This window comes from Rhinichthys klamathensis, unplaced genomic scaffold (assembly GCF_029890125.1).
Source record: "Rhinichthys klamathensis goyatoka isolate OS25496 unplaced genomic scaffold, OSU_Roscu_1.1 h1tg000275l_1, whole genome shotgun sequence".
NCBI classification, from domain to species: domain Eukaryota; kingdom Metazoa; phylum Chordata; class Actinopteri; order Cypriniformes; family Leuciscidae; genus Rhinichthys; species Rhinichthys klamathensis.
The window spans coordinates 563,723-589,464 of NW_026606794.1; the positions used below are offsets into that span (position 1 = coordinate 563,723).

At 40.3% G+C, this 25,742-nt stretch overlaps 1 protein-coding gene across 2 annotated transcripts in view; it reads left to right on the forward strand.

Moving 5' to 3' along the window:
- svep1 (sushi, von Willebrand factor type A, EGF and pentraxin domain containing 1) overlaps positions 1-25,742 on the forward strand; it is a 90,209-nt gene that overhangs the window by 60,174 nt on the left and 4,293 nt on the right. The window contains exons 16-46 of one of the 2 annotated variants that reach the window (XM_056268609.1): positions 4,305-4,538; positions 4,763-4,924; positions 5,071-5,232; positions 5,362-5,523; positions 6,132-6,220; positions 6,695-6,794; positions 7,108-7,221; positions 8,542-8,655; positions 8,782-8,983; positions 9,086-9,243; positions 9,719-9,917; positions 10,130-10,305; positions 10,434-10,558; positions 10,692-10,815; positions 11,055-11,225; positions 11,507-11,680; positions 11,878-11,997; positions 12,261-12,437; positions 14,716-14,800; positions 14,972-15,163; positions 15,330-15,497; positions 16,393-17,065; positions 17,222-19,938; positions 20,032-20,260; positions 20,374-20,529; positions 20,754-20,817; positions 20,991-21,164; positions 21,300-21,476; positions 22,008-22,202; positions 23,914-24,084; positions 25,315-25,410. In XM_056268609.1, the coding sequence (XP_056124584.1) occupies positions 4,305-4,538; positions 4,763-4,924; positions 5,071-5,232; positions 5,362-5,523; positions 6,132-6,220; positions 6,695-6,794; positions 7,108-7,221; positions 8,542-8,655; positions 8,782-8,983; positions 9,086-9,243; positions 9,719-9,917; positions 10,130-10,305; positions 10,434-10,558; positions 10,692-10,815; positions 11,055-11,225; positions 11,507-11,680; positions 11,878-11,997; positions 12,261-12,437; positions 14,716-14,800; positions 14,972-15,163; positions 15,330-15,497; positions 16,393-17,065; positions 17,222-19,938; positions 20,032-20,260; positions 20,374-20,529; positions 20,754-20,817; positions 20,991-21,164; positions 21,300-21,476; positions 22,008-22,202; positions 23,914-24,084; positions 25,315-25,410 (7,860 nt within the window). The remainder of the gene's footprint in view (positions 1-4,304; positions 4,539-4,762; positions 4,925-5,070; positions 5,233-5,361; positions 5,524-6,131; positions 6,221-6,694; positions 6,795-7,107; positions 7,222-8,541; positions 8,656-8,781; positions 8,984-9,085; positions 9,244-9,718; positions 9,918-10,129; positions 10,306-10,433; positions 10,559-10,691; positions 10,816-11,054; positions 11,226-11,506; positions 11,681-11,877; positions 11,998-12,260; positions 12,438-14,715; positions 14,801-14,971; positions 15,164-15,329; positions 15,498-16,392; positions 17,066-17,221; positions 19,939-20,031; positions 20,261-20,373; positions 20,530-20,753; positions 20,818-20,990; positions 21,165-21,299; positions 21,477-22,007; positions 22,203-23,913; positions 24,085-25,314; positions 25,411-25,742) is intronic. The other variant, XM_056268610.1, reaches the window with a different exon arrangement.

Genomic DNA, 25,742 nt, shown 5'->3' on the forward strand with positions numbered 1-25,742 from the left:
TACTATGAGGGGGAAGCACAGGCGAAGCACTACTTGGGCGCAGAGATAAGCTATCAAGCAACACCTGAAATAAAGCTTGCAAATTTGTTGATGAAAACATTGATTAAAATGAAGATACAATTTATACAAAACAACATTTTCAAGCAAAAATAATATTCGAAGATCGCTGGGTATTATTTGATTATTAGCATTTGAGCAAAGCGGAGCGGTGTGACGCTTATAAGTTAAAAAACTTAAACATACGTTTCATATTTATGTTTAAATAATATAATGTAATTTTTTTTATTTCATCTATGTTGATTATATGAAAACGGAACCGCATGAGATGAGTAAGATAGGATCATAAGATGACCAATAGGCCTATATCGGAAAACATTTGGAATGGGTCAGATTTTGATCTACTAAGTTTTGTTTTGTAGAAAGCCTTTCTTTAAATTTTATTTCGTTTTGTATAAATTATATCTTCATTTTAATCAATGTTTCATCAACAAATTTGCCTGGATTAATAAATAAGCACTTCATATGAAGTGTGCATTTTTCTCTAGGCGCGTTCACTACTGCGAAGATGGCGAGTCTGTATCGTCAACTTTATCAACAATTTAAATGTTTCATGCATAATCATTACTTTTGCCGGTTCTTTGTGGCAAGCTTTATTTCAGGCGTTGCGTGATATCTCTGCGCCCAAGTAGCAGTGCTTCGAAACTTCACGAGATCGGCGAGATGCATCCACAGGGTGGGAGATACGCGGCGTGATTGACAGCTTTGACACCAAATGGATATACGTGAAAATCAGATGACATGATTTCACAACTTTTCATTGGTCATTTAGATAATGTGAAGCATGCTGTATATGGAAATGAACCTGGACATTCTATCCGTCGAAAAATCTCAAAATCGGCTAAATGGACATACGCGGTTTTCATCGGACAGCGACGATATATTATCAAAAACAGTGGTAATCAAATAAAAATTTAAACTTTTATCCTTTTATTTTTGGGGGAGGTGCTGCAAAACAGATTTACTAAATTAAACCATGGACAAAAAATATATTCCTTAAATAATATTTAAATAACTTGTATTATTATTATTGTTGTTATTATTTGAGAAGTACGTTCTATTGTAGGCCTATAAAGTAACATATTTTTGTCAAAATTTCTCCTAGTTAAACTGAACTTTTATTTTGACGGGTTGTAGTGAAGACCTGTTTCAGAGTGTATTTGCTCATTAGGCGTTCCCTCAGAGCAGGAGCAGCTCTGGAAATGTCCTTGTATTGTTTGTGAGACGCTGAAAACACCATAAGCGTCACACGTACTGGAGTATGTAGTAGACGAAGCGGCGCGCGCAGCTTATTCACACAGAGACAGGCAGAACAAGCAGATTATATATTTACATAGCAGTCTTTTTTGCGCTTTAATATTCACAGACCATGTTGCGATTGGATTTATTGCACAGATGTACTTTCGATTTATTCATCCATACATCAGTTTGCGTGTTTTACGTGACATCTGCGTTATGTAAATTCCATTTTAATGAATGGATTCCGGGATTCCCTCTGCATCACGGAAATCATTCGGCCTTAAGTTATAAAAGGGACATACCTTTATCTGCACGCAGGGATAATGTTCTATGTTTCCTCCTTTTGCAGCCACTTTGTGTCTCTATCAATTGGATAGAGACACAAAAAAATTGGATCTCTTAAATTGAATATCTATCATCGAGGACAACCACTCGTTTTTTCTACATCCAAAGTATCCCCATACTGGCCATGGTTCATAAGAATTCGACGGCGTTTCACTTTCAGCTGGGTCTGCATCACCTTTTTTGCATGTTTGTTCTCCCGGCCTTCAATCAATGCAGTAGTTTCCGGAGCGCGATTTATTCCCCCTTGTATTATTATTATTTATTTATTTTATTTATTTATTTTTACTCGGTAACGGATATGATTTAAAATGTAGCGAAGTACAATACTTCAAACAAAACGTACTTAAGTAAAATTACAGATTTAAAAAACTACTTAAAGTAGAAGTACACAAAAAACTACTCAATTACGTAACATACTAACCTGACTCCGCCAGATGGATTTGCTCCGCATATCCATCTGGAAACCTTCCGTTGAAGTAGTTTTGGTAAGGGGCGAAAATACTGGTTAGCTGATTGGCCTATGTTGGTGATAGACGGGCCAAATCAACCAATCAGATCAACGAAGCATATGACGTACTAACAGAGCGTATCTTTTCCTCTGAGAAAAGCCTCCAGAGCAGTGTTTTGCTCTTCTTTCAGTGAAGAAATACTCTGTAATTCCGATAAAACTCGCTCGATAGCCACGCTGATGCTAGTTTCATCCGCTGAAGCCGACATGTTCTTTAGACTGAACTGACGCGCTTCTCGTTGCGTCACACCTCAACCCGCCTCAAAGCCAACGCTGATTGGACGTTCGTTTGGTGAACTGCTCCCAAATTTTCTTTAACGGAAAGTATCCAGACTGATCTGCGAGTGAAACCTTGAAAGCTCGCGAGATCAGGATGGTCTCACGAGGCTAGTAACATACTGCATACCGCGAAAAGTTCTGTTTCATCGCTCCACAGAACAGAATTCCAAAACTTCTGTCTTATTTACATGATTTTGAGCACTTTTCTTGTTTCTTTTTGGATCAATCCTTTGACTTAGCCATATTTCTAACATGCAGTCAAACGTGATACTCAACAAACCTATCCAGTTCAGATATTTAGGCCCCGTTTACACGAGAACGATTCCGGGTGAAAACGTAAAAATATTTTTTCGGATGTGCCTTTCGTTTACACGGCAACGGCGTTTTGGGGGCTTAAAAAACGCAAAAAAGTGAAACCACCCTCCAGAGTGGAAATCTTAAAAACGCTCCACCGTCGCGTTCCCGTCTAAACGGTAAAAACGCAAATCTGCTCACGGTGGCTCTCGTCGCGTACGCGTTTACGTCACATGCATGCGCCAGTACAGGAAAATAACAACCAACATGTCAGATTATTTCCATACGTCGGACCTTCAATTTGACCTAGCAGCTCTGAAAAACATACAAGAGTCTTTTCAACAGTTGTACAAAATATTCTAAGATATGGTGTTGTTGTGTGGCAGTGCTTCACATTGCCACCTAGCTGCCTGGAGTGCATACTACATCGAATTTCACACACTTTTGCGTCACCATATGCACGCGGATTTCCCAACCATAACGCTCGTCTAAACGCAGAATAAAAAGTGATAACGCAACGCCACTTTTGCGTTTTTTCTTCAGATCGTTTCCGTGTAAACATAGCCTTAATGTGTTCTAGCTCAAGCACACCTGGTGCAACTAATGAAGCCCTTGATTAGTTGCATCAGGTGTGCTTGAGACAACACCTGTTTTGCAGATTTTTGCTGTTGTGAGGGATTTTATTCAGGGGGTTGAATCATTTTGAGACTGCAGAAGTCATTAAAAGTTGCATTTTCAGTTGAATGTGGGGAAACCACTTGAAACATTTGTTGTGTTGAGCCATTTTAATAACTTTTGTTTGTGTTCATTGCAAACAGCTGAAAGTCTGTACATTTTGACAATAAACCTGATTTGTAATTGGGGGTTGAATAATTTCGTACATTCAGGAGCATAGAAACTGGTTTTCAACCTCTACCCAGTGAATTTTACAAATAAAACAACTTCGCTACTGAAAGCTACATTGTTTCTCAGCAACAGTGATAACTTTGCTTTTTTGTAATTAAACACATGCTTCACTATTACATAGAGACACTGTACAGACGCATGCAAGTAATACACACTATCTCTTTCTTTCTCTCTCTCTCTCTCTCTCTCTCTCTCTCTCCCTCTCCCTCTCTCTCTCTCTCTCTCTCTCTCTCTCTCCCTCTCCCTCTCTCTCTCTCTCTCTCTCTCTCTCTCTCTCTCTCTCTCTCTCTCTCTCTCTCTCTCTCTCTCTCTCGTTAATTCATTTGAATTAATTCAAATAGATGTAATCTTACTCACTTCTGAATTCTAGATCTAACAAGCCATAGATATAACAACAACTGAAAATTACCATTATTTTCCGGTCTATATCCGTTCAGTCAGATTTTGCGCTGCTAACATCCATGACAGCTTTTTAACTTCTCCATCTTGGCAAATAATCATGGTTCCACCCGATGAATTATATAAATAATTTTAGTACGACCATTCAAAACCCAAGGGACAAAACCATATGGTCAAAAGATCAGATCCTTGCATTAGGACTTGCAGTGTAAACAGAGCCTTAGTTTTACACCCAAATACAGTTGCAACTTCTCCCAACACCATTCCTTTTTCCCAGCAAGCATCCCACTGCCCTTGTCGAGGAACGACTCTGCGGAAATGGTCAATCAAAAACGTTTACTGAGGGCACTTGAGCAGCTAACCAATCGGCTTAAGCGGACACTGAGCAAGCAACCATTCTCTACCTTCCATGTGTCGTCAGAGATGATCGTAGCGGACCCCAAATCATTGGAAAGTAAAAAGGCTACACTGTACTGCCGGCCAGGGTCTGTTCTCAAAGGCAGGGTGTGTGGTGAGTTTGAAAATTAAATACACATTCAACAGGGCACATCTGATATAGATTCAGTAGTGAAAAATATGACAAGCATTTAAAGCGTTTCTTGGGTAAGGGGGAAGATCTGTAAACGTCTGGAAAACATTTGCGGCAAACTGTGGCATTTTTTGTAAATTTGCCACAAATTAACTGCAGTTTTACCACAACATTTTTTTGACCTCCCTGTTTGTTTTGACCCATAGTGCAATGCCCAGTAGGGACGTATTTCTCCCTGGAGTATGCTGAGTGTGAGAGCTGCTGGAGAGGGTCATATCAGGATGAGGAGGGGCAGATGGAGTGTAAGTCATGCCCAGATGGCTTCTCCACTCCTTACCTCCATTCACGCAGCCTGGCAGAGTGCAAAGGTAATCAGTCAGCAGTCTATATGTTTGTTCATAAATCTACTCATCACTCTATTCCATTCCAGCAGAAGGCTGCTTATAAACGGGATTTCTAAGTGTGTCTCCATCTTTGTATGTGTGCATACCTGCATGTGTGTGCATGTTTCCAGCGCAGTGCCAGCCTGGCAGCTCGTCATTTACCGGGTTGGAGACGTGTGAGTCCTGTCCTCTAGGGGAATTCCAGCCAGGTTTCGGCTCTCAGGTCTGTCTGTCCTGCCCTCCTACCACGACCACTGTCAATAGAGGGGCTCTGGATGTCAATGAGTGTGGGGGTGAGATGTAACAATTGAATAAATACCTATGAATTACTTAAACATACAAGACTAAAAAAAGACTTATTTAGGGGAATAGTTCCATTTGCTTTCTGAATACAGGGTTTCTCTTTCTCTCTGTCTTCCCAGTACCATGTTCCGCGGGTCATTTCTCTCGTACGGGTCTGGTTCCATGTTACCCATGTCCCAGAGATTATTACCAGCCTGAGGAGGGTCGTTCCTATTGCCTCTCCTGCCCATTTTATGGCACTACCACGATAACAGGAGCCAAAGCCATCCAACAGTGCTCCAGTATGTATCTTTTCCTTAGTTCTTTTCCTTATTTCCCTACACTAATGTTTGTGGTCGGTGATTGACGTGTGTGGTTGCTCTCTTATACTGTAGCGTACCCTCACTTTTTCTTGCGTACCGGCACTTCTCACGTGCTGCCGGTACTTTGACCACCCCGCCCCTGGAACACGATTTAAACCGAGGTGGAACAAAGAGATTATTATAGGTAGATTTGGTTGGGGGTTTTTTTATCATAAAAAATGACACGTTTCAGCTTTAATGTGTTATAAGGTGTTGGTTGTGTAAGACAATGGTGTGCAGAGGGTTTCTTCATTTAGTGGAATATATGGCTCATTTTCAGGCTTTGGGTAGGTGTGTGAACGATTTGCAATGAGAATCCAATGCACATAATGGAATCTGATTCTCTGTACACGCAGGGAAAAAGTGCATCAATGTGGAAAAGATGAGGATGATGAATGCCTTTGGAAAATGTTTCCCAGTTTTGACAGCAGAAATTCTCCTCTTTCACATCTTTTTTTTTATGTCTGTGTTGTGCTTATTCTGTCTGTTTCATTTTCTCATTTCTGTCTCCTTGTACTTTTTCCCTCTTTTCTCTTGGTCTGACTCAGGCTTTGGCTCTAGTTTCCTGCCTAAAGAGGAAAGTGCAACTACAGCGCCAGAAGTGATCCTGAGAAAGGATTATCAAACCAGTAGCCAGGTGAGTCGTCTTCTCACTTTCACCGGTTGGTACCTGAATCTGGAAATCTTCTGAACTTTGAAATGTGTTCCTGCTGTGTTTGGATCACATATAGTAAGCCTAAAATATATTTGGACACTTAATTCACACCAATAAATGTATGAAAGCCATTGTTATAAATTCCAAATAACAAGTGTTTTATTTTAAAGAAAGATAGCACAGACAAAACATCAAGCAAAATCACTGACTCATTTATGAGAAGAACTGCCATCATACAGCCATTAAATAATTAATACTGTAGTTAAAATAGTTAGTACTGAAGAAAGTTTTTGCATCATCTGTTTGAAGATGCAAGTTAGTTTGCTATTTTATTATTTAATGCATTGACATTCAGATATGTCTTCCGTGGAAAGTGTTTATGGCTTTTTGTTGATGTCACAGCACCCTCTGGGGGCTGAAGTAAAATAGCTGAAAATTTTGCTCTACTCTCTCCAGCAAATGTTCCATGAATGTCTCCTGAATCCGTGTCAAAACCAAGGCACTTGTGAGGAAGTCGGGGTCGGATATGTATGCACCTGTCTTCCGGGATTCACAGGTTTGGCATGTTCTATAACCATAACTCACAAGTAAAAACCAGATGTTAAGTTCAGTTGGCTTAAGGAAAACAACTTTTAAACTTTTATTGTTTCCTTATGTACTGTTTTCTCAAACTATCTGTTGAGCTATGTATGACAATGTGTGAATTTAAGACAACTCAGCTGAGACTACAATCTTTTTTTTAAATAATTCAGCTGGTCTGGTATTACACTATATAATTTTGATAGATTTACCTCAGCCTCTGTGGTTGATTTAATCACTGCCAATCACTGCCTACTTTTTTCCTATTTTCCTCATTCATTGCCTTATAGGAGCCAAGTGTGAGAGCGACATTGATGAATGTGATTCTGCTCCTTGTAAAAATGGCGGCTTGTGCAGAGATGGCATGGGAGATTTCCAATGTCAGTGTCAGCCTGGGTTTGTAGGTATGAGAAAGTCCACTCACATAATCTGACAGCTCAGCTTCACACTGGGGAATCCCAATAGAACTGCAAAAACCAAGTTCTACAAGTGAAATGTTTGAGGGAATTAAAACCCAAACCCAAAATTCCTCTCTGTTAAAGGTCCTGAAAGTTTCCTTTAGTCTCACTATTGTGATGGATTTAGCTGTCTCTGAATCTCTTGAGTCTGGCAGTGAAACTACACAAGCTCTCATTCTCAGAACCTTACAGCACTTTTCCATTCAGGCCATTGTCTCTCCTCTTTAAGACGTGGCCATGATTAAGCCTGTGGCTGCCCTAGATATGGAGAATTTGAATTGAAGTATGTTTGTTTTTTTCCGAATCTATGTATGTGTCTCCGGTGTTTGTCCAAGGTAGCATAAGAGACACATCTTTACAAAAAAGTTGGGGGGGAAAAGTACAAGGATGAATTAAAACAAATATTATTAAATATGAGCTCAAACAGTATGTAAGAAAAGTAACACTATTCAACATTAGCCAAGTTTCCATCCACCTCATCTACAAAGTGTGTGTGTGTGTGTGTGTGTGTGTGTTGGTGGGGGTAGGGGGGGGGGGGGGTCTCAAGCCTGTTTGCGTCCAATTGGCCTTTTACAGATAAAATTGTGTGCGTAATGGATGTCATCCTTAAAAAAAATTATTTGTCATACAAGTTTTGGTGTATCACAAATTAAATCTGCCCTTGTGCCGCTTCAATATATAATTTTGTGTGTATCGCAAATGATCTACCTTTTGCGTCCTACATGTTCTCGAAAAAAGGAGAGAGTACCATGTAATGGGACCATTAAAAATACCGATACAGTATCAACATAAAACATAACTCATCAAACATAACTCTCAGTATCAACATTGAATTTATGCACTGAATTCAAATAAACAGAGATTATGTCTGCACTTTGTGGCAATTTTATTGATAATTAGAATTTCTATCAGCCATATCTGTAAACGTTTTGATGCGTTAAAAATTATTGGATGGAAACTTGTAGCTAGTCAAAGCTAGTGACAACAGCTGATAAAGACATCTCTTTTGTCTCCCTTGAGCTCATCGAGTTCTCAAAGTGGGCCAGCATGCCATGAATGTGAGGGTGTAACAGCAGAATACAGGTGAAAAGTGAGAGGAGGACCTGCCACATTAACACAAGATCTGTGATGTGACTTAGTTTTAATAGAATGCATGGCAGCATGAATTATAACAGAAATAATAACGTATTGGTTGCTTGTTCATTGTCCCAAGTAACAGGTAAAATGATGTTCCACATGTCTTTGTGTGTGTTTTGTCTCTGGAAGGCTTGTTGTGTGAGGCTGAGGTGAACGAATGCAGCTCTTCCCCATGTCAGAATGATGGAGTCTGCGTGGATGAAGTGAATCACTTCACATGTAGCTGTCCAGATGGATTCACAGGTCAGTACTTCACCTCTGCCACACCCCTTCACTTGAATATAATTTAAAATATAGTATAATACATTGAATTGAATGCTCTTAAATTGTAGTGCAGTAATCAATGGCTTTTTTGTAATTTACATCTAGGTCCACGTTGTGAGTTGGAAATAAATGAGTGTGCTTCCAGCCCGTGCCAAAACGGAGGTGTTTGTAAAGACTTGGAGGGTGGGTATTTCTGCACATGTCCTCATGGCTTCACTGGCGACAATTGTGAGGTTGACGTGGATGAGTGCTACAGCTCCCCCTGTCTGAATGGAGGTACATGTGTGGATGCTGTCAATGATTTCAGGTTTGTGAGGAAACCTTTGTGGGAACTGTTCATGCATGTTTATAATGCAATCAACAACAGACATATGACAGATAAAAGACTTTGTCTCACATTTGCGAACAGGTGTGAATGTGTGAATGGATACAGAGGCAGACTGTGCCAGGTGGACGTAGACAACTGTGAACCGAATTTGTGTTTGAATGGCGCAACCTGCGTGGATGGAGTGGCTACTTTCACCTGCCGATGCCCTCCTGGGTTCAACGGAACCAGGTGTGAGACAGGTATTGAGGGAAAGAGATGAAAAAATCATTGAAATCATCATCATCATCATAGAGATAAGTTTTACAAAGGCTTGTTAGAGACAGAATAGTGTCACTTTAATTTAGATAGCACTTAAAATTATCCAATAGGCTGTTAATCTTCACACCCTGTTATACAGAATCAATTTTTCATTTATGTTTTCAGATAAAGTTTGATGTACTGTGACAACAAACCATAACTCTCAGAACCAGACTTCCTCCCCAGTCTAAAAAGACAATTTATTAGACTTAAGCTGCAGAAACATTTGCTTTGAACTTCTGCATCTTTCTGACATCCCACAAATGAATACATTCATCCACACATTTGTTATATGATAGTTGGGGGTAAAACCCAATTAACATAAGTTAACCTCAGACACAAAAAAATATATACTTATTAAAAATGAATGTATAATACTGTATATCATCTGTTGTTGTGTTGTTTTTGTCTAAACAGAACTGCCCTATTCCTTTGATCTGGAATTTGAAGTTTCTGGTATCCATGGTTATGTGATGATGGACGGTCAGATGCCATCTCTTACACAGATCTCATGTACATTCTGGATGAGGTCATCAGACACTGTTAATTATGGAACTCCAATCTCCTACGCTGTAGAGGGAAGTGACAATGCCTTCCTCCTCATCGACTATAATGGGTGAGAGCTGTGTTTTCATTTGCATACCTCAATTGAATATGCATATATGCTATGACTTTTAACATGTTTAAATTATGTAAGTTGGTCTTACCAACACCCAAACAAATATAAAAGCCAAACAAGGGTTTGGTTTTACTCTTGTTTAATCATCACTCTTTTTCTTGCATTCTCATGTCTGTCTTCCCTTGTTTTTCTTACTATCTTACTTTCAGGTGGGTGTTGTATGTTAATGGTAAGGAGCGGATCACTGACTGCCCAGCAGTTAATGATGGCCTCTGGCACCACATTGGTGTATCATGGCGCAGTAAGGATGGTGATTGGAGAGTCTATATTGATGGGAGCCCTTCAGATGGAGGGAAAGGACTATCAGTCGGCACTACCATACCAGGTTGACCTAAATAGCTGATAAACAGTTTAAACACACTGCCAGTTTATTAAGACGCCTTTATTGCTTTATGGTGCTTCAAAGAGAGTGTGCGTCCAGAAGATGAAATGTTTGCTCTATACATCAAACAGGAGGGGGCGCTCTGGTACTTGGACAGGATCAGGACCAGAGGGGGGATGGCTTCAACCCAGTAGAGTCTTTTGTGGGCACTGTTAGCCAACTTAATATATGGAACTATGTTCTAACACCACAGCAGGTAACACTTTATACACATTCCTTACTCTTAGTTTTCATGTTAACAGTGTACTGAGTTCAACAAGACTGAAAAAAAAAGTATTTTTCCGAACTGCTCTGAGATCAGAAACTAAGCATATTTCCGCTATTCTCAGATCACGTCTCTGGCCAGCAGCTGTCCACGTGATCTGCAGAAAGGGAACGTGTTTGCCTGGCCTGACTTCTTAGGAGGGGTCACGGGCCGAGTAAAGACAAGTAGCAAGAGCGTTTTCTGTGCTGGTAAGAATGAAGTACAACCTTTTCTATTATTGTCAATCAACCATGTGTGCATTGGGGAACAAAACTGTTTCTCTGCAGGTCTTGGTTGGGATTTTTTTCATTCTGCTGCACAATAACAACAGTACGACACATTTTGTCTGATTTGATCAAATGTATTGTGATGTGTAACTACCAAACACATATTAACCTAACCATGTGCCATTGTAACATTTGTTGTCCACTGTTTTGGTCTTTGTTAGACTGCCCTGTGGTGGAATCTTCTGTTTCTCAACTGCGCTCATCCAGTAAAGCTGTGAATCCAGGCTCTAAGGTGCAGTTCTCTTGCAGTCCCGGGTTCTATCTGGTGGGGGAGCCAGTGCAGCAGTGCTTAAACAGAGGCCAGTGGAGCCATGCAGAGCCAATATGTGAACGTGAGTGATGTGAATGCACAGAAACAACAAAAGACACAAAAGCATACACTGACTGTTTAAACTGTGACTCATGTTCAAAACTACAATCACAGCCATGTTTACAACAATAAACTTACACTGTACTGAGATACAATCGTACAACTTATGTTTAAAATTTTTAAATGCAAATAAACACATGCCATAACACAAATAGATGCATTTGTGTGCATACTCGCATGTACAGTACTGCATATAAACACAATGTAGTATTAACATTACTGGGCCTTTCTCTATATATGCAGGTGTGGAATGTGGTCCTCCCCCTGATCTGGAGCATGGCCAGTATCATGGAGACGATTTCTATGCTGGGAGCTTAGTGCTTTATCAATGTAAACCAGGGTTCTATCTACTCGGAGAGAATAAGATGATGTGTACCAATAATGGAAAATGGATTGGCAACCCACCTGCCTGTCTGGGTAAGAGATACACAGCAAATATTTTAAAGAAGCAGATAGGCAGTGAATAGACAATAGGTCTATATCAGAGTTATCAAGCACTACTATGCACAGGTGCACATGGAACCTGAAATATAATTTTACATACATACAATCTTTCATTTATCATTTACACTTTGCATTCCTTTGTTCTAATTTGGGTTGTGCTCATATTACAGATGTGGACGAATGTTCTCTGGGCTCTGAATGTGATGAACATGCTAGTTGCCTGAACACTGATGGCTCTCATATATGCACCTGCATACCTCCTTACAGTGGAGATGGAAGAAACTGCACAGGTAACACAATCTCATCATAAGTTGGACAATTTATGTGGCCAAATAAGTTTCCACTGGTAGCAGTCTCTTGATCAGTGCACTGCCAGTCCACACATTTGCATCATTATTATTACATTTGTGCATTTTGGACCTGTCTGCCACTCCGTCACAAATCGGACAACATATTGTCCACAACAAGTTTCTAAAATCACTAATGTATTTTTCTTAACAAATACGGTCATAAACTGAAGACAATTATTTGTGTTTTTCTTTATTTTCACAAGAGCCTGTAAAATGTAAAGATCCAGGTATTCCGGAGTTTGGGCACCGTGAGGGCATTAATTTCATCATGGGCAGTGAGGTGGTCTTTTCCTGTAAGGAAGGCTATGAGTTGATTGGCTCATCCCGTCTTTCCTGCACAGAGGAAGGAATATGGAAGGAAGATGTCCCATACTGCAAAGGTAGGCCTAGCTTTCAGATTTGTACACTGGTGCTTAGAGCCCGACCGATATGGATTTTTGGGGGCCGATGCCGATACCGATATTAGGGAGTAAAAAAAGCCCGATACCGATATATCGGCCGATATTATTTATGTGTATATTATAATACAGTAGCAATATTATTTATGTGTATTATAGTACAGTATACCAGTCAAAAGTTTGGACACTTTCCTATTGGTGTGTACAAACTTTTGATGGGTACTTTACACAGTAGCTATAAACAGAATAAATATATTTTATAAACACGTTTTGCAATGATCACTCAAATGTGGTAATCAAACACTTGTGTGACACAGATATGTAATGGAGGCAGGGGGAATGATATAATGAGAATTATACAGTTGAGCTGTAACCAAACTAGTTTGCATTGCATGTTATATTATATTATATTATATTCTAAATACTGTTGCATAATCTTCACTAACGACTTTGTCTTTTAATTTAGTCATAACTTGTATCAATAAATATATAAAAAGTGTCACTGACAAAATCTTATTATCTCCTATTTTTACTCTTAATTCCTCTAATCTCTACCAGTGGAGCAAGAACTCAGATCTTTTTACTAAAGTAAAATTAATAATATCCTAATGAAAACGTTTTTAATTACATATGTACAGTACTTTTATACTATTTTAAATAATTAGTAAGCAAAATGTACTAAACGTGAAACTAGGCTACTCTTAATGCAAAATGGCCCTTTATAAAGTGTTATAATTATATACATTTTTGGAATATTGCTTGATGTTGTAACGTAGCGTTATCAGGCTGAATGAGCTTTAACACTGTGTCTACACCGGACGTGGCCGTTATTGCTCGGGTCGCAACAGCTGTTTACCCGAGACAAAGCAGAATCAGTTTACTGTCGGAGATCGCTCGCGCCACGCATTGTAATCAATGTTTCATCAACCAATTGCCTTAATAAATAAGAAGCAGGCCTAAATATAGCAGACAATATAATCAGGACTTCTCAGCTGCGCGCTTGCAATAGTCACAACTCACAAGCTCACACAACAAGACACACACGCGCATTTGCACACACACGTAAGGTCTCTCGCTCTCTCCCTCTCTGCCGTACGCGCGCTGCACGGTTTGGAGCTCTAGATTCCGAGAGATTTGAACTAATTTGCGGGCATCAGGAGCCGCTATCAATATGCGGGAGACTCCTGGAACTTCCGGGAGATTTGAAATATCTGTGAACGCATACCTCTCTGTCCAATCATCTTTGAAAACTCTATTTTCTTCGTCAACTTTTCTTTTCCTGGACAATGACATCCTCCACACCCATTCAAACGCTTACGCCGGGAAGTGTCGCGTCGCGGTCGCGCCCGATTACGTCAAAAGTCACAGCTCACTGGATGTCATGGCAACTAAATCACGGAGGAAAACTTTAAATATCTCGCCTTCGTTTTAATTTTGGACCATCATAAAAAATAAACAAATGATTTTAACATGCGCTTATCAAAATAGGAAATCCAGACTTGTAATCCCTTACACACAATTAGGGCTCTTGAAATACGAAATGGAGGCGGGTCCGGATTGAATTCCCTCCGGGTCCAGATCCGGACCGGAGTCCGGACTTTGAGAAGCACTGCCCTACACTTTTCTACTGATAATAAATAGAAATGTTTCTTGAGCACCAAATCATCAGCATATAATGATTTAGGAGGATCATGTGACTGAAGCCTGGAGTAAGGACTGCTAATTTTTTTTTAAATATATTAAAATAGAGTTATATAGTTAGATAGTTGTAACTAATTAGAGCTTGTATTGGAATCCGAATGGTTAGAGCCTCCAATTTATATGTAAATGTTTGTGTAATCGTACCACATACAATGCAGATACATTGTTTCTTAATCTTATTGCTGGGTTTGAGGTTGGGAAACTGACCTGATAGAGACATTCTGTGTATATATGGGAACCTTATCTGATAAACAATTGTTCAGCTTTGTTCAGTCCATGTTACTGGAACTATTCAGTATTTTTGCATTGCCAGCACACTGACCGGCATTCTGAACTTCAGCCAGCAGCTTTTATGAGGCTTTTATGCCTGGTAACCTCAGATTACTGTATGTCAATCAAAGTTACATGCATTTTGCTTTGGCGGATTCCCGATACTCTTCAGATGAATTGATTTTTTTTTCTTGACATAACGGAATTTAATGCAATGATGAAGACAATTTCTGTCTGAAGTGCATTTAAAACACTGACATAATCTGCTTCTAATGACCTCCTCCCACAGCCCTTTCCTGTGCTCATCCCACTCTCCCAGAATATGGAATCCTAAAAGGGGCAAACTTCACATACGGAAGCAAGGTGACTTTCAGGTATCACTGTCAGTGTTAGATGTAGAGTCGGTTTCTAGAGGTATTGTATAGCCACTTTTAAGAGACCTGATTAAATATGAAAAAAATATGTTTTTATTGAAGAATAACATAATGGGAAAGGATGATATTTTTGTGTGTTGCTAATCTTTGTATTTCTTTGCTCTGCTGCAGTTGTGAGAAGGGCTATGTCCCCCAGGAGCCAATAGAAAGCCAGTGTCAATTGGATTTGAAGTGGAGCAGAGAGGCCCATGTTTGTAAGCCTGTAACCTGTGGTGAGCCCCCAGTGGTGGATTATGCTGAGTATACCCTCAATGGGAAAGTCTTCCTCTCCACGCTAACCTACACCTGCATTGAGGGATACAGGTAAAGTCTAAAACATTTTCATAACTGACTCTATGATAATTGCAGCAGGGACCATACTGGAAAACATTTTAGATGGTATGGTTGGTTTATACACAATCTAGATAGAGAATGAATAGAGAATACACAGTCAAAGAATGTGTTGACTCACCTGTTTTTTTGTGTAAAGATTGCTGGGTGCCATGGAACTGAAGTGTGAGTCATCAGGAGAGTGGGCATTTCCTCCCCCCCTCTGTGCCAGAGTGGATTGTGGCAAACCTCCTCCTTTGAGGGACGCTGTGATTAAGGGCGACAACTTTACGCTGGGTAGCAGAATCATCTATATTTGCAAAGAGGGGTAACTTAATTTGTGTATATTTATGTGCCAAGGGCTCTGAACCGATTATATTTGTCTTAGGGGTTAAACGACTTCAGATTTTTTTAAGTCGACATTTATGTGATGAAAGTCGACTTGACGTCTACTATTCGCCGATGACGTCATTAATGAACAAATAAGCCTGAACCTCGAGCTGAGACTCGAACGCAGGTTGTCTTGTGCACAGCTATGGCATATTACACAGTGCTGCCCACAAGGCTATTGCTCCTACATAACAGCTTATTTTGATCAGTTCTTTTCTTTTGTCTTTGGGCCGTTATATTTCTCACAGATTTCTGCTCGTTCTAAATGAGATACAGATAAAGTAGCACAGTAAATATTACTTTTATATGAATACATGGTAACGCTTCCTTTTACAGTCCTGTTACCCATGTACTTACTATGTACTTATTATAGTAATTATAATTACTGGGTAATAACTAGGTACTAACCCTGAACCTACCCCTAAACCTACCCCTAACCCATGTACTTACCTTATATTAGCCAGTACTTTCTAGGTAAGTACACTATAAGTACACGTAAGTACTGTACTGTAAAAGGAAGCGTTACCGAATACATTAGTGATAGGGCGATTGCATGTGAGTTAATTCTACCTGCCAGCTTCTCTAAAAAGAAGTAAATCACAGTGTTGACGATACATTTCTGCGCTACTGAATGTTTATGTGTGTGCGCGATCTACACGAGTTGACGTCAAACTTAAAGCGACATGGCAGAGCATTAAAGTCGACTAGTCTGTGCAACCCCTAATTTGTCTGCGTTCAGCAAAAACAGATGTTTGATGCCCTGTAAAATATCTTTTTCAATCTCTGTAATAATGATTTGATAACAATGATTTGTAAAATTTGTCTTATTGCAGTTACACCCTGCTTGGCATAGAAACTCAAGAATGCCTCCCAAGTGGCAACTGGACTCGTAATTCTGCCCAGTGTGTGCCTCTGTCTTGTGGGCCACCACCCCAAGTTGACCATGCCCTACCTGACACTGGACACCAGCTTTTTGGGGACACTGCTATCTATTTCTGCGATGACGGCTACACTGCTGGTAACAATACAAAACTGTTCTGCAATGCCCAAGGTGTTTGGGCACCCCCAGATGGCTTTGGCATTCCTCACTGCATTGCCAACTTCTGCCAGCGTCCCCCAGATTTACCTCATGCCATTCTGGACTCCATAAACAAACTGAAGTATGCTAGCAACACAGAGGTCAACTACAAGTGTGAGGAGGGCTTTGTTCTCAACACAACAGGAACCCTGAAGTGCATGATAGGGGGAGAGTGGACACCCTCACCTTTGGACATTGGCTGTATGCCTGTCAGATGCTCAAAGCCAGACAGTATTGAGAAGGGCTATGTAAGTGGGAGCAATTACAGTTTTGGAGCGGTAATTGCTTACAGCTGTGACAAAGGGTATTTCATTCGAGGAGAGAAAAGGAGAATTTGTAAAGCCAACGGTGAGTGGGGAGGTGTCTTGCCCACATGCCAGCCTATTTCCTGTCCCAGCCCTACTCGCTTGGCAAATGGTTTTATCCAGGTAAATTCAATACTGTCTTCCTGGGATGCATGATATATATATATATATATATATATATATATATTTAAACAAAACAATAAAGAATTCTAATGTCAATGTAATCCTTGATTATTTCACATACATTATTAAACATATTTTAATTTTTTCTCTATGTAGGGCCAACTAAGAAAGAACAGCTATGTATACAGCAGTAGAGTGACCTATGCTTGCAATGATGGTTATCGCCTAACTGGAAAACCTGAACGTATATGTATGGCCAATAAGCAGTGGTCGAACAACAACCCTCCTGCTGTTTGTGTCCTCCTCACCTGCCCTACCCCACCTGATATAAAAAATGGGCATTATCACGGCTCCACCTTTGAAGTCGGCAGCAAGGTGGAATTTTTCTGCAACGAGGGATATGAACTCATTGGAGATTCTGTATGGACTTGTTTAAAGTTCGAAAATTGGGATAAGAGCGTAACCCCACGTTGTTCCCCAGTACAGTGCCCCGAACCACCTTTAGTGGAGAATCACCTTGTACTGCGTGGATTGGATTCTGACTCAGGCACTGTGGAGCTTTCTTGTGAGGAAGGTTATGTTCTCCATGGAGCACGAACTCTTCGTTGTACCCCATCCCAAGAGTGGAATGACTCTTTCCCTGTCTGCAAACAAGTGTTTTGTGGACCTCCCCCTGAGGTTGCCTTTGGTGACCCATCTGACACACTGTCCTACTTTGCTAGTGTGGTGAACTACTCTTGCATGGATGGCTTTACACTCCGGAAGGAAGCTTCTGTCCGTTGTGAGGCAGATGGGAACTGGAGTAAACCTAATCCTGAGTGCATTCCTATTGAATGCCCACAGCCTGAGGACATACCAAATGGAATTGTGGATGTTCAAGGACTAATGTATCTTAGTACTGCCATATATAGCTGTAAGGCAGGGTATGACTTAGTAGGCAACAGCACTGTGCTTTGTGGTCAAAGTGGACTGTGGATAGGAGGTGTACCTGTATGTCACCCTGTTAAGTGTGCTGCACCCAAGGAGATTCCCAATGGTGCTGTTAGATACTCCAGGCTTCAGTTTAGCCAATCAGTTACATATTCCTGCCAAAGGGGGTACCGTTTACAAGGCCCAGAAACCCTCACCTGTCTGGAGAATGGACAGTGGCACCAGGAGGCTCCTAACTGTGTGCAGATTTACTGTTCTCCTCCAAAACCAATTGACAATGGCTTTGTAGAAGGACGGGACCGCAAGTTTGGGGTTACTATCTTCTATAGCTGCTTCCCAGGTTTTCTGCTAGTGGGTAATAATCATCTCACTTGTGAAGAACATGGCTGGTCAAGCTCTGAGCCAAAATGTACTCCTGCTGACTGCGGCCTGCCTCCGCATATTGATTTTGGTGACTACTTGAAGGTCAAAGAAGACGATGATGACACACTTACAAGCCAACATTTACCAGTAGACAACAGCTTTTTACATGGTTCCCTAGTTCAATATCACTGTCATGCTGGCTATGAAATGAATGGTGGTGTCGTGTTGATGTGCCAAGAAGATGGCACGTGGAATGGAACCGCACCTGTGTGTGCTCCGGCACAATGTGAGACTCCACCCAGCCCTGAATATGGATCAGTTATGGTATCAAATAGCCCACATGCCAGCCTCGCAGAGTACAGTTGCGAGGAGGGTTACGAGCTCAGTGGACAGACAATCCGACAGTGTATCTCTGGGCTGCAGTGGAGTGATGATGCTCCTCGCTGTTTGCCCATCTCATGTGGTAATCCTGGAGGCATTGCGAATGGTGAGGTGATTGGAAAATCCTTTCACGTCAAGATGCTTATTCATTATGAATGCCATAAAGGGTTTGTCCTTGAGGGTGTTAAAATTAGAACTTGTCAGGTTGATGGGAAATGGGACAACAAAGCTCCAATGTGTAGAGCAGTCTACTGTGGGCGCCCTGTTGTATCGAAGGACGTTTTAGTAAGAGGAGACGACTATACGTTTGGTAAGAGGTTGTTGTTCAGCTGCAATCTTGGCTTCATCCTACAGGGGGCGCCGACAAGTGTTTGTTCGGCCAATGGTAGTTGGACTGAGGCTCCTCCAAAGTGCCTTCCAGCCAACTGTGGTCAACCACCGATAATTGAAAATGGCAGAGTAACAGGCACGGATTATGGCTACAACGGTATGGTTAGGTATGCGTGTGACATTGGCTACGTCTTGACGGGAAATCCAACGCTAATATGCAGAGCTGATGGACTATGGGATGACCCTCCTCCGCGGTGCGACATAGTCACATGCGACCCACCTGAGGACATTAGCCATGGTTACCTGAATGGATCAAGCTTTAATTTTGATGATGTTGTGGAGTATATTTGCTTTCCAGGCTATGAGGTTTTTGGCAGTCCGGTTTTACGATGTGCTACTGAGGGTGTCTGGCTGGGGCAAGTTCCAGAATGCCGACCATGTGTCTGCAATACCCCGGTTCTGAAGTACGGCACCATTCTCGGCCGAGACCACACCTGTGGTGCAAGCATCTGGTTCCGATGTGATGATGGCTATAAAATTCTTGGCCCCCCAGAGGCCATATGTGACAAGGGCGGAGTGTGGAGTCCAGGAGTACCCATCTGCACCCGAGGGAGATGTTCCAGCCCTCCCCCACCTGTGCCTAATGCTATCGTACAAGGCAGTGCTGCATACTCCATTGATACAGTCACCTACCGCTGTAGGCCAGGATATAATTTGAAAGGTTTTCCCCATCTTTCCTGTGGAAGGTTGGGTAGATGGGGAGAGCCTAACCTGAACTGTGAACCAGTTTCTTGTGGAGTGCCTCCTCTCATCCCAAATGCAGAGACTGCAGGAGTGGTGTTAACCTATGGCAGCAAAGCTCAGTACAGGTACTTTGACATAACATAAATATCCAATAAAAGCTAAATTATACAAAAACAAATGCTGAGATCCATTCAACTGAATGTTTCCACTTGACACAGGTGTAAAGAAGGCTTTGAGTTAGCAACAAAGACAGACTCAATTACCTGTGAAAGTGATGGCACCTGGTCCAAACACAGCGTCAGATGTCGACTTTCACCCTGCAGGCTGCCTGCTAACCTCACCAATGTAGTTGTCACAGGCAAGCAGCTCACACCTGTAGGGGGCGCAATCATACTCTCCTGTAGACCAGGGTACTATCTTGAGGGACCTGGATTATCTGAGTGTACAGTAAGTGATATGTTAAGATCATCATTCTGTGTAGACACTCCTTGCATCATTTGCTGATAAATTTGTCATTTTCTAATTATGTCTCAATGTTATTTTCCCTTTATTTCGTCCAGATCTCTGGCAAATGGTCTCCATCTTTCTCTTCCAAGTCTTGTGTGCCTGTTATTTGTGAGAAGCCTCTCGCCATTATTAATGGTTTGGTTGAGGGCAAGAGCTACAATTATGGAGATATTATTAGCCATACTTGTCTACCGGGATTTGAAATACAGGTACGTATTTATTTATCAATCCATTTCTAAACCGCTTGAGCCTATCCCATTGTCTCAGGCCGTAGGCAGGGAAACACCCTGGAAAAGGGATTAGTCCTTATATTATCTAATGCCATTTTTCCCCACAAACCATTGCCCCAATAAATGTGTTTATAATAGTGGTGAATGAGAGTTAATAAGCCAAAAGCATGTATATATTTATATTCTTATTTCACATCATCCAGGGTGATTCTGTTCAGACATGTCAAGGTGATAAAACCTGGAGTGGAATTCAGCCAGTGTGTGCTGGTAAGACTTTTTCAAACTGAAAAAAAAAAACTTAATCAGAATTTTTTTCTTGTTTTCTGGTTATCTTTAATAATGTACAAGATTTGGTAGAAAAAAAGTTGTTAATAGTTATATTGTTATTGTTATTATTACACATTCAATCTACTTGATCTCTAAACTCATCTTTTGTCTAGCTGTATCATGTGGTCCTCCACCAGTGGTTCCCCATGCAGTTACTTTGTCCAGTGGTCAGACATACCAGAGTATTGTGAGTTACATGTGTCATTCAGGGATGAGTTTGGTTGGTTCACAGAACCTCACTTGCCAAGCCAACAGAACATGGAGCTTACCTACACCAGCGTGTGAAGGTAAGAATAGATAAACAGTCACTCTTTAGCTTTAAGAAACAGTATAAGTTCAACGTCTTTCCGTGGTTCTCTATCTAACCTTTTTGCATTCTTTCCTCTTCTTTTTTTCACAAATGTACAAACATAAACTCACAGTTTCAGGAGGTTGTGAGAAGATAACAGATTTGTTGAATGGAAAAGTGCACGAGCACAACCTGTCAAACGGGCGTGCTCTTGAGTTCCACTGTGACAAAGGCTACACACTGCAGGGAGAGTTTCTCGTCATGTGTGTGGGAAACGGCTCCTGGAGTTCACCCTTCCCAGTCTGTATACGTATGTCAAGCACTATGGTTTCAAATACTCTGACAATATTTAAAGGGAAGCTTTCTGGATGAGGGACTTGCATTTTTAAAAAAAAAATACTCACAACCCTATTTATCCAGGTGTTAAATACATTGTCGTGAGTAGTCTTTTCTGCTCAAATAACTTCCATTGTAAGAAATTAGGCTCAGTATAGATTGTATACCTTCCGGCAGTTGACACTGCACCATTGCGCTATCAGTAAGTGCAATTTATTTTAGTGAATTGAAACATTCTTTCAAAAACAGACATTTCTGTCTGTGTACATTTTTGGGAAAGTAATTTCTCAACCAAGCCAGTATAAGACTTCTGTTAGACCTTCGTCAATAAGAAAATAGCAAAACACCTTATTTTCCACCAAGAAACATACAAACTAAATTTACATTTCTAAGAAGTTAAGATGTTACTTACTGCATTATAGGTCTGCTATTTTGTTTATCCAGAAAGGCTTTACTGTAATATATGACTCAAATTTTATTCCCCCCCACACACACACACACACAGCCAAACCATGCCCCCCTCCTCCTGGCTGGACTGGAGGCAATGTCAACATTCCTCAGACGGCTTTCCTGGTAGGCCAGTCAATACCAGTCAGTTGTCCTAAAGGTCAGCGGTTCAAAGGTTACCAGAGAAAAGGTAACGGCACATTAACTTGCAGGAGTGATCAGACCTGGACCCCCATCACTGCAGTATGCGAGAGTGAGTACAAGCATTCATTATTTCCATCTTTACTGTATTTATTAGTTGCTTTGAATGACAAAAAAAATCACTTTAATAAATGATTTTATTTTAATGCCCAGAAGCATTTTGCACCAAAGGTTAGGGGGAATTTATCCCCAATTCGATCTCATATTATTCAGCACAGTGGAATACTTTTCCAAGATATTTGGGCCATATTAAAACATATTTCAGCTTCTCTTTGGTGCACCTCACTATCCCATGATAAATCTGAACATGTACAGCACGAAAATGTCTAAATCACATACTATACATACAATTTGCATATTAACAAAATCGAGGTCAAATAGACTTCCGGATTTGACGAGCTGGAGATTTGCAATATTGTGATGGGTTAAGAAACTACGAACTTTGTCCCTAAGTACTTCCACATAGTGTATTTGTGCTGACTCAAGCACAGTTACTGATTACAACAGCTTGAGGAGTAAGATTTTGACCAATAACTCCTCATTCAGTTCCTCATTCAGGCTGCAGCATCACAATTAGTGCAAATTCATTTGTAATGAAAGAAAGAAAGAAAGAATTGTGGAAAGTTTTATTAGAGACATACTGTATATGGGTGCATATGCTAATGGTGTCAAAGACAAGTGGTCTGTTCCAAACCCTAGTGAGCTGCTACAGAGGCAGCATTTTATGGCATTTCAGGCATGCTCCTGATGCAAAAGCAGGTATCCTAATTATTCCTGAGATTCTTGTTTTGCCCAAACTCTAAGTCTCAGTATACATTATATTCAGTTCAGTGAAAAATAAATAAATCCAAGATGGCAAATTAGACGGAAGAAAAGTTGATTAAAAATAAATTGAATTAATCAACACTTTTCAGTATTGAGTGGAATATATGTAGTTATATGTAGTTTACCTAATATTTGTGTGTCTGTGTATTTTTATGATTATTACTAGAATGTTTTGCCATTAGCATACCAACATGCTAACACCAAACTCTTATTAAAATCAATTTCAATAGCTCACTAGGTTTTGGAACATTCCTTACATGTCACATTGATTGTAAACTCTGCTTTTCTCATTGCATGGAATCTCTTTTGTACTGTCTGTGTGTTGTTGGAAACTTTCGTCTCTATTTTCCTCGGTCCCCGTTGCTTCTGCACGCTATCATACAAAATAATACTAGCCTTTTCTCTCACAGTTAGTTAATGTTCCTTTGTTGTTTTGTATTATTTGTGATATTTTGGTCCTTGGGCAATTTGCATGCTAGCTCTGTAATATGACATGCGTATGTATGTGGTGGATTGTGTGCACATTTATAGTTGGTTATTGCCTGAATTTGAACATTTATGTGTGTATATTCACTTTTCTCTCTGTGAGACACCTGTTGAACTTCACTTACTGCCTGTAGCGTTACTATTATCAGATGTGAGAGGATACTATTATGTCATCTCTCAAATGTGCATTTCTCGTGCACCATCTCCTGTTTTGTGGATTTGTTTGTATGTTCCCAACACTAATTAGGCTTCCTGTTACATGAAAAACATGTCAAATATTCTCAAATACAACTACCTAAAAAGATTGAAATTAGAGAGCTCAAGAAAATGCCATTTCTTAACCATCCTTTAAAAACCCAGAAAGCTCTCTTTAGTTCTTCAATGGACTGCTCAGCCTTGCTGAGAATCTTCCTTTCTAACCTACTGGTCCGGTCCATTTTAATCACACACAGGGGTGTCCTGCGGCCCACCACTGTACGTGGCAAATGGGATAGTCCGTGGGGCAGTGTTCCAGTTTGGAGATGTGGTGGTGTACTCATGTTACGCAGGCTACACCATGGAGGGTTCTAGCAGGAGTTTGTGCTTGGAGAATGGCACTTGGACCCCACCTCCTACCTGCAAAGGTAGCACAAGGACTTGCCCTTAAATCCCACTTGGAGTTCTGCCTTCAGCCTTTTTCTGTATCTTTGCAAAATCCTGCTATTCCCTTTGACTGGTCTTGCACATTTACACATATAAACATGAGCATTGGGCACTTTGGACATCTTTACAGCTAATGACTATTAAGCAACACTGCTAGTCAATGGCTTGAGATTTACTAGCGCTATTTGTGCATTTTTGGTGTCAAGAGTCTCAATAAACGTATTCAAAAGAAACTCCAAAGTTCCATTCCCTTTCTGTGCAAATAGATGATATTTAACTTGTTGATCTACACTACCATTGAAAAGTTTGGGGGCGGTAAGATTCAAATTTTTGTTAAAGATCATGCTCACCAAGGCTGCATTATTTGGTTAAAATACAGTAAAAACTGGTATATTGTAAATATATTGTTACAATATAACTGTTTTTTTTATTTTCAGCAGCTGTTACTCCAGTCTTCAGTGTCACATGATCCTTCAGAAAAGAAAAAGAAACATTTCTTATTATTATCAATGTTGAAAATGGTTGTGCTGCTTCATATTTTTGTGGAAACTGTGACACATCCCAGGATTCATTGATGAATAGTAAAAAAAATATTTACCCCAAAACTTTTTAATGCCTTCCAGTATAGTATTACCTCAAGCTCTTAATAAAATATTATTTTATAATACATTTAATTGTCATTCAGTTATAGTATCTGACATATATATGATAACAATGTTCTCGATAGGTGCTGTGCAAATACATATAAGTATAGCCAACTGTTACTTTGTGTCATAGATGTTACTTTATTTTAGCATAGCGAGAATGCTATATTGATAAATGCAGGGCCAGAATTTATTTTATAATAGCCATTGAACAACAGCGTTGTCTCACAGAGATTATTGAGATGGGCTTTGGTATGGATGTCACTCTTTTCAATAAGGCATGAATGATTCAGTATATAAAGCTTTAATTTTTGGCATGTTGATGTTTTAACCTTGTACTTCTGAGCCTCTTTTTTTGGTCTTGGAGTCAAATGGTTTGGGTGCTTGCAGAAATTAACTCAGATCAGTGCAATTTCACACCGGTCTGAACATCTAACATCTAGTTCTTTGAATACTGCATGTCTTTTCGTAGTGTTTTGGAATTCTGTAGGAAAGTGGCACTGTGTACAGTCTCTGCTTTTTTTAAGATTGTGTCATCACTGTACCAATCATGTTGTGTTTGTGCAGCTGTGTGTTGGCTCCAGTGTCAGAATGGAGGTGTGTGCCAAAGACCAAACACTTGCTCCTGTCCAGAGGGATGGATGGGCCGATTTTGTGAGGAGCGTAAGTACACACACAAACATCCACAATAACAACAACAGCATACACAAACAGAGATGATTATTTCTACATGACAGTCCATTCATTTTGGCAACAGTTCATGGAACAGTAACATCGTGCATTACAACAGCTTCTTAAAAAGCCCTGCTCATTAACAGTCATCCCACAAAAACAAGTTGCATTTATCTCTGTGGCTTCACTACTTCTTTATCGGAAAGCCAGAACTGTTGGGTGTGGTGTGAATGTCTGTACATGCATGAATATATATGGGAAGTAGAAAGTGAAAGAGAGGTTGGTTTTAAACAGTTAACTGAACTAATTCTGATTATTCCTGT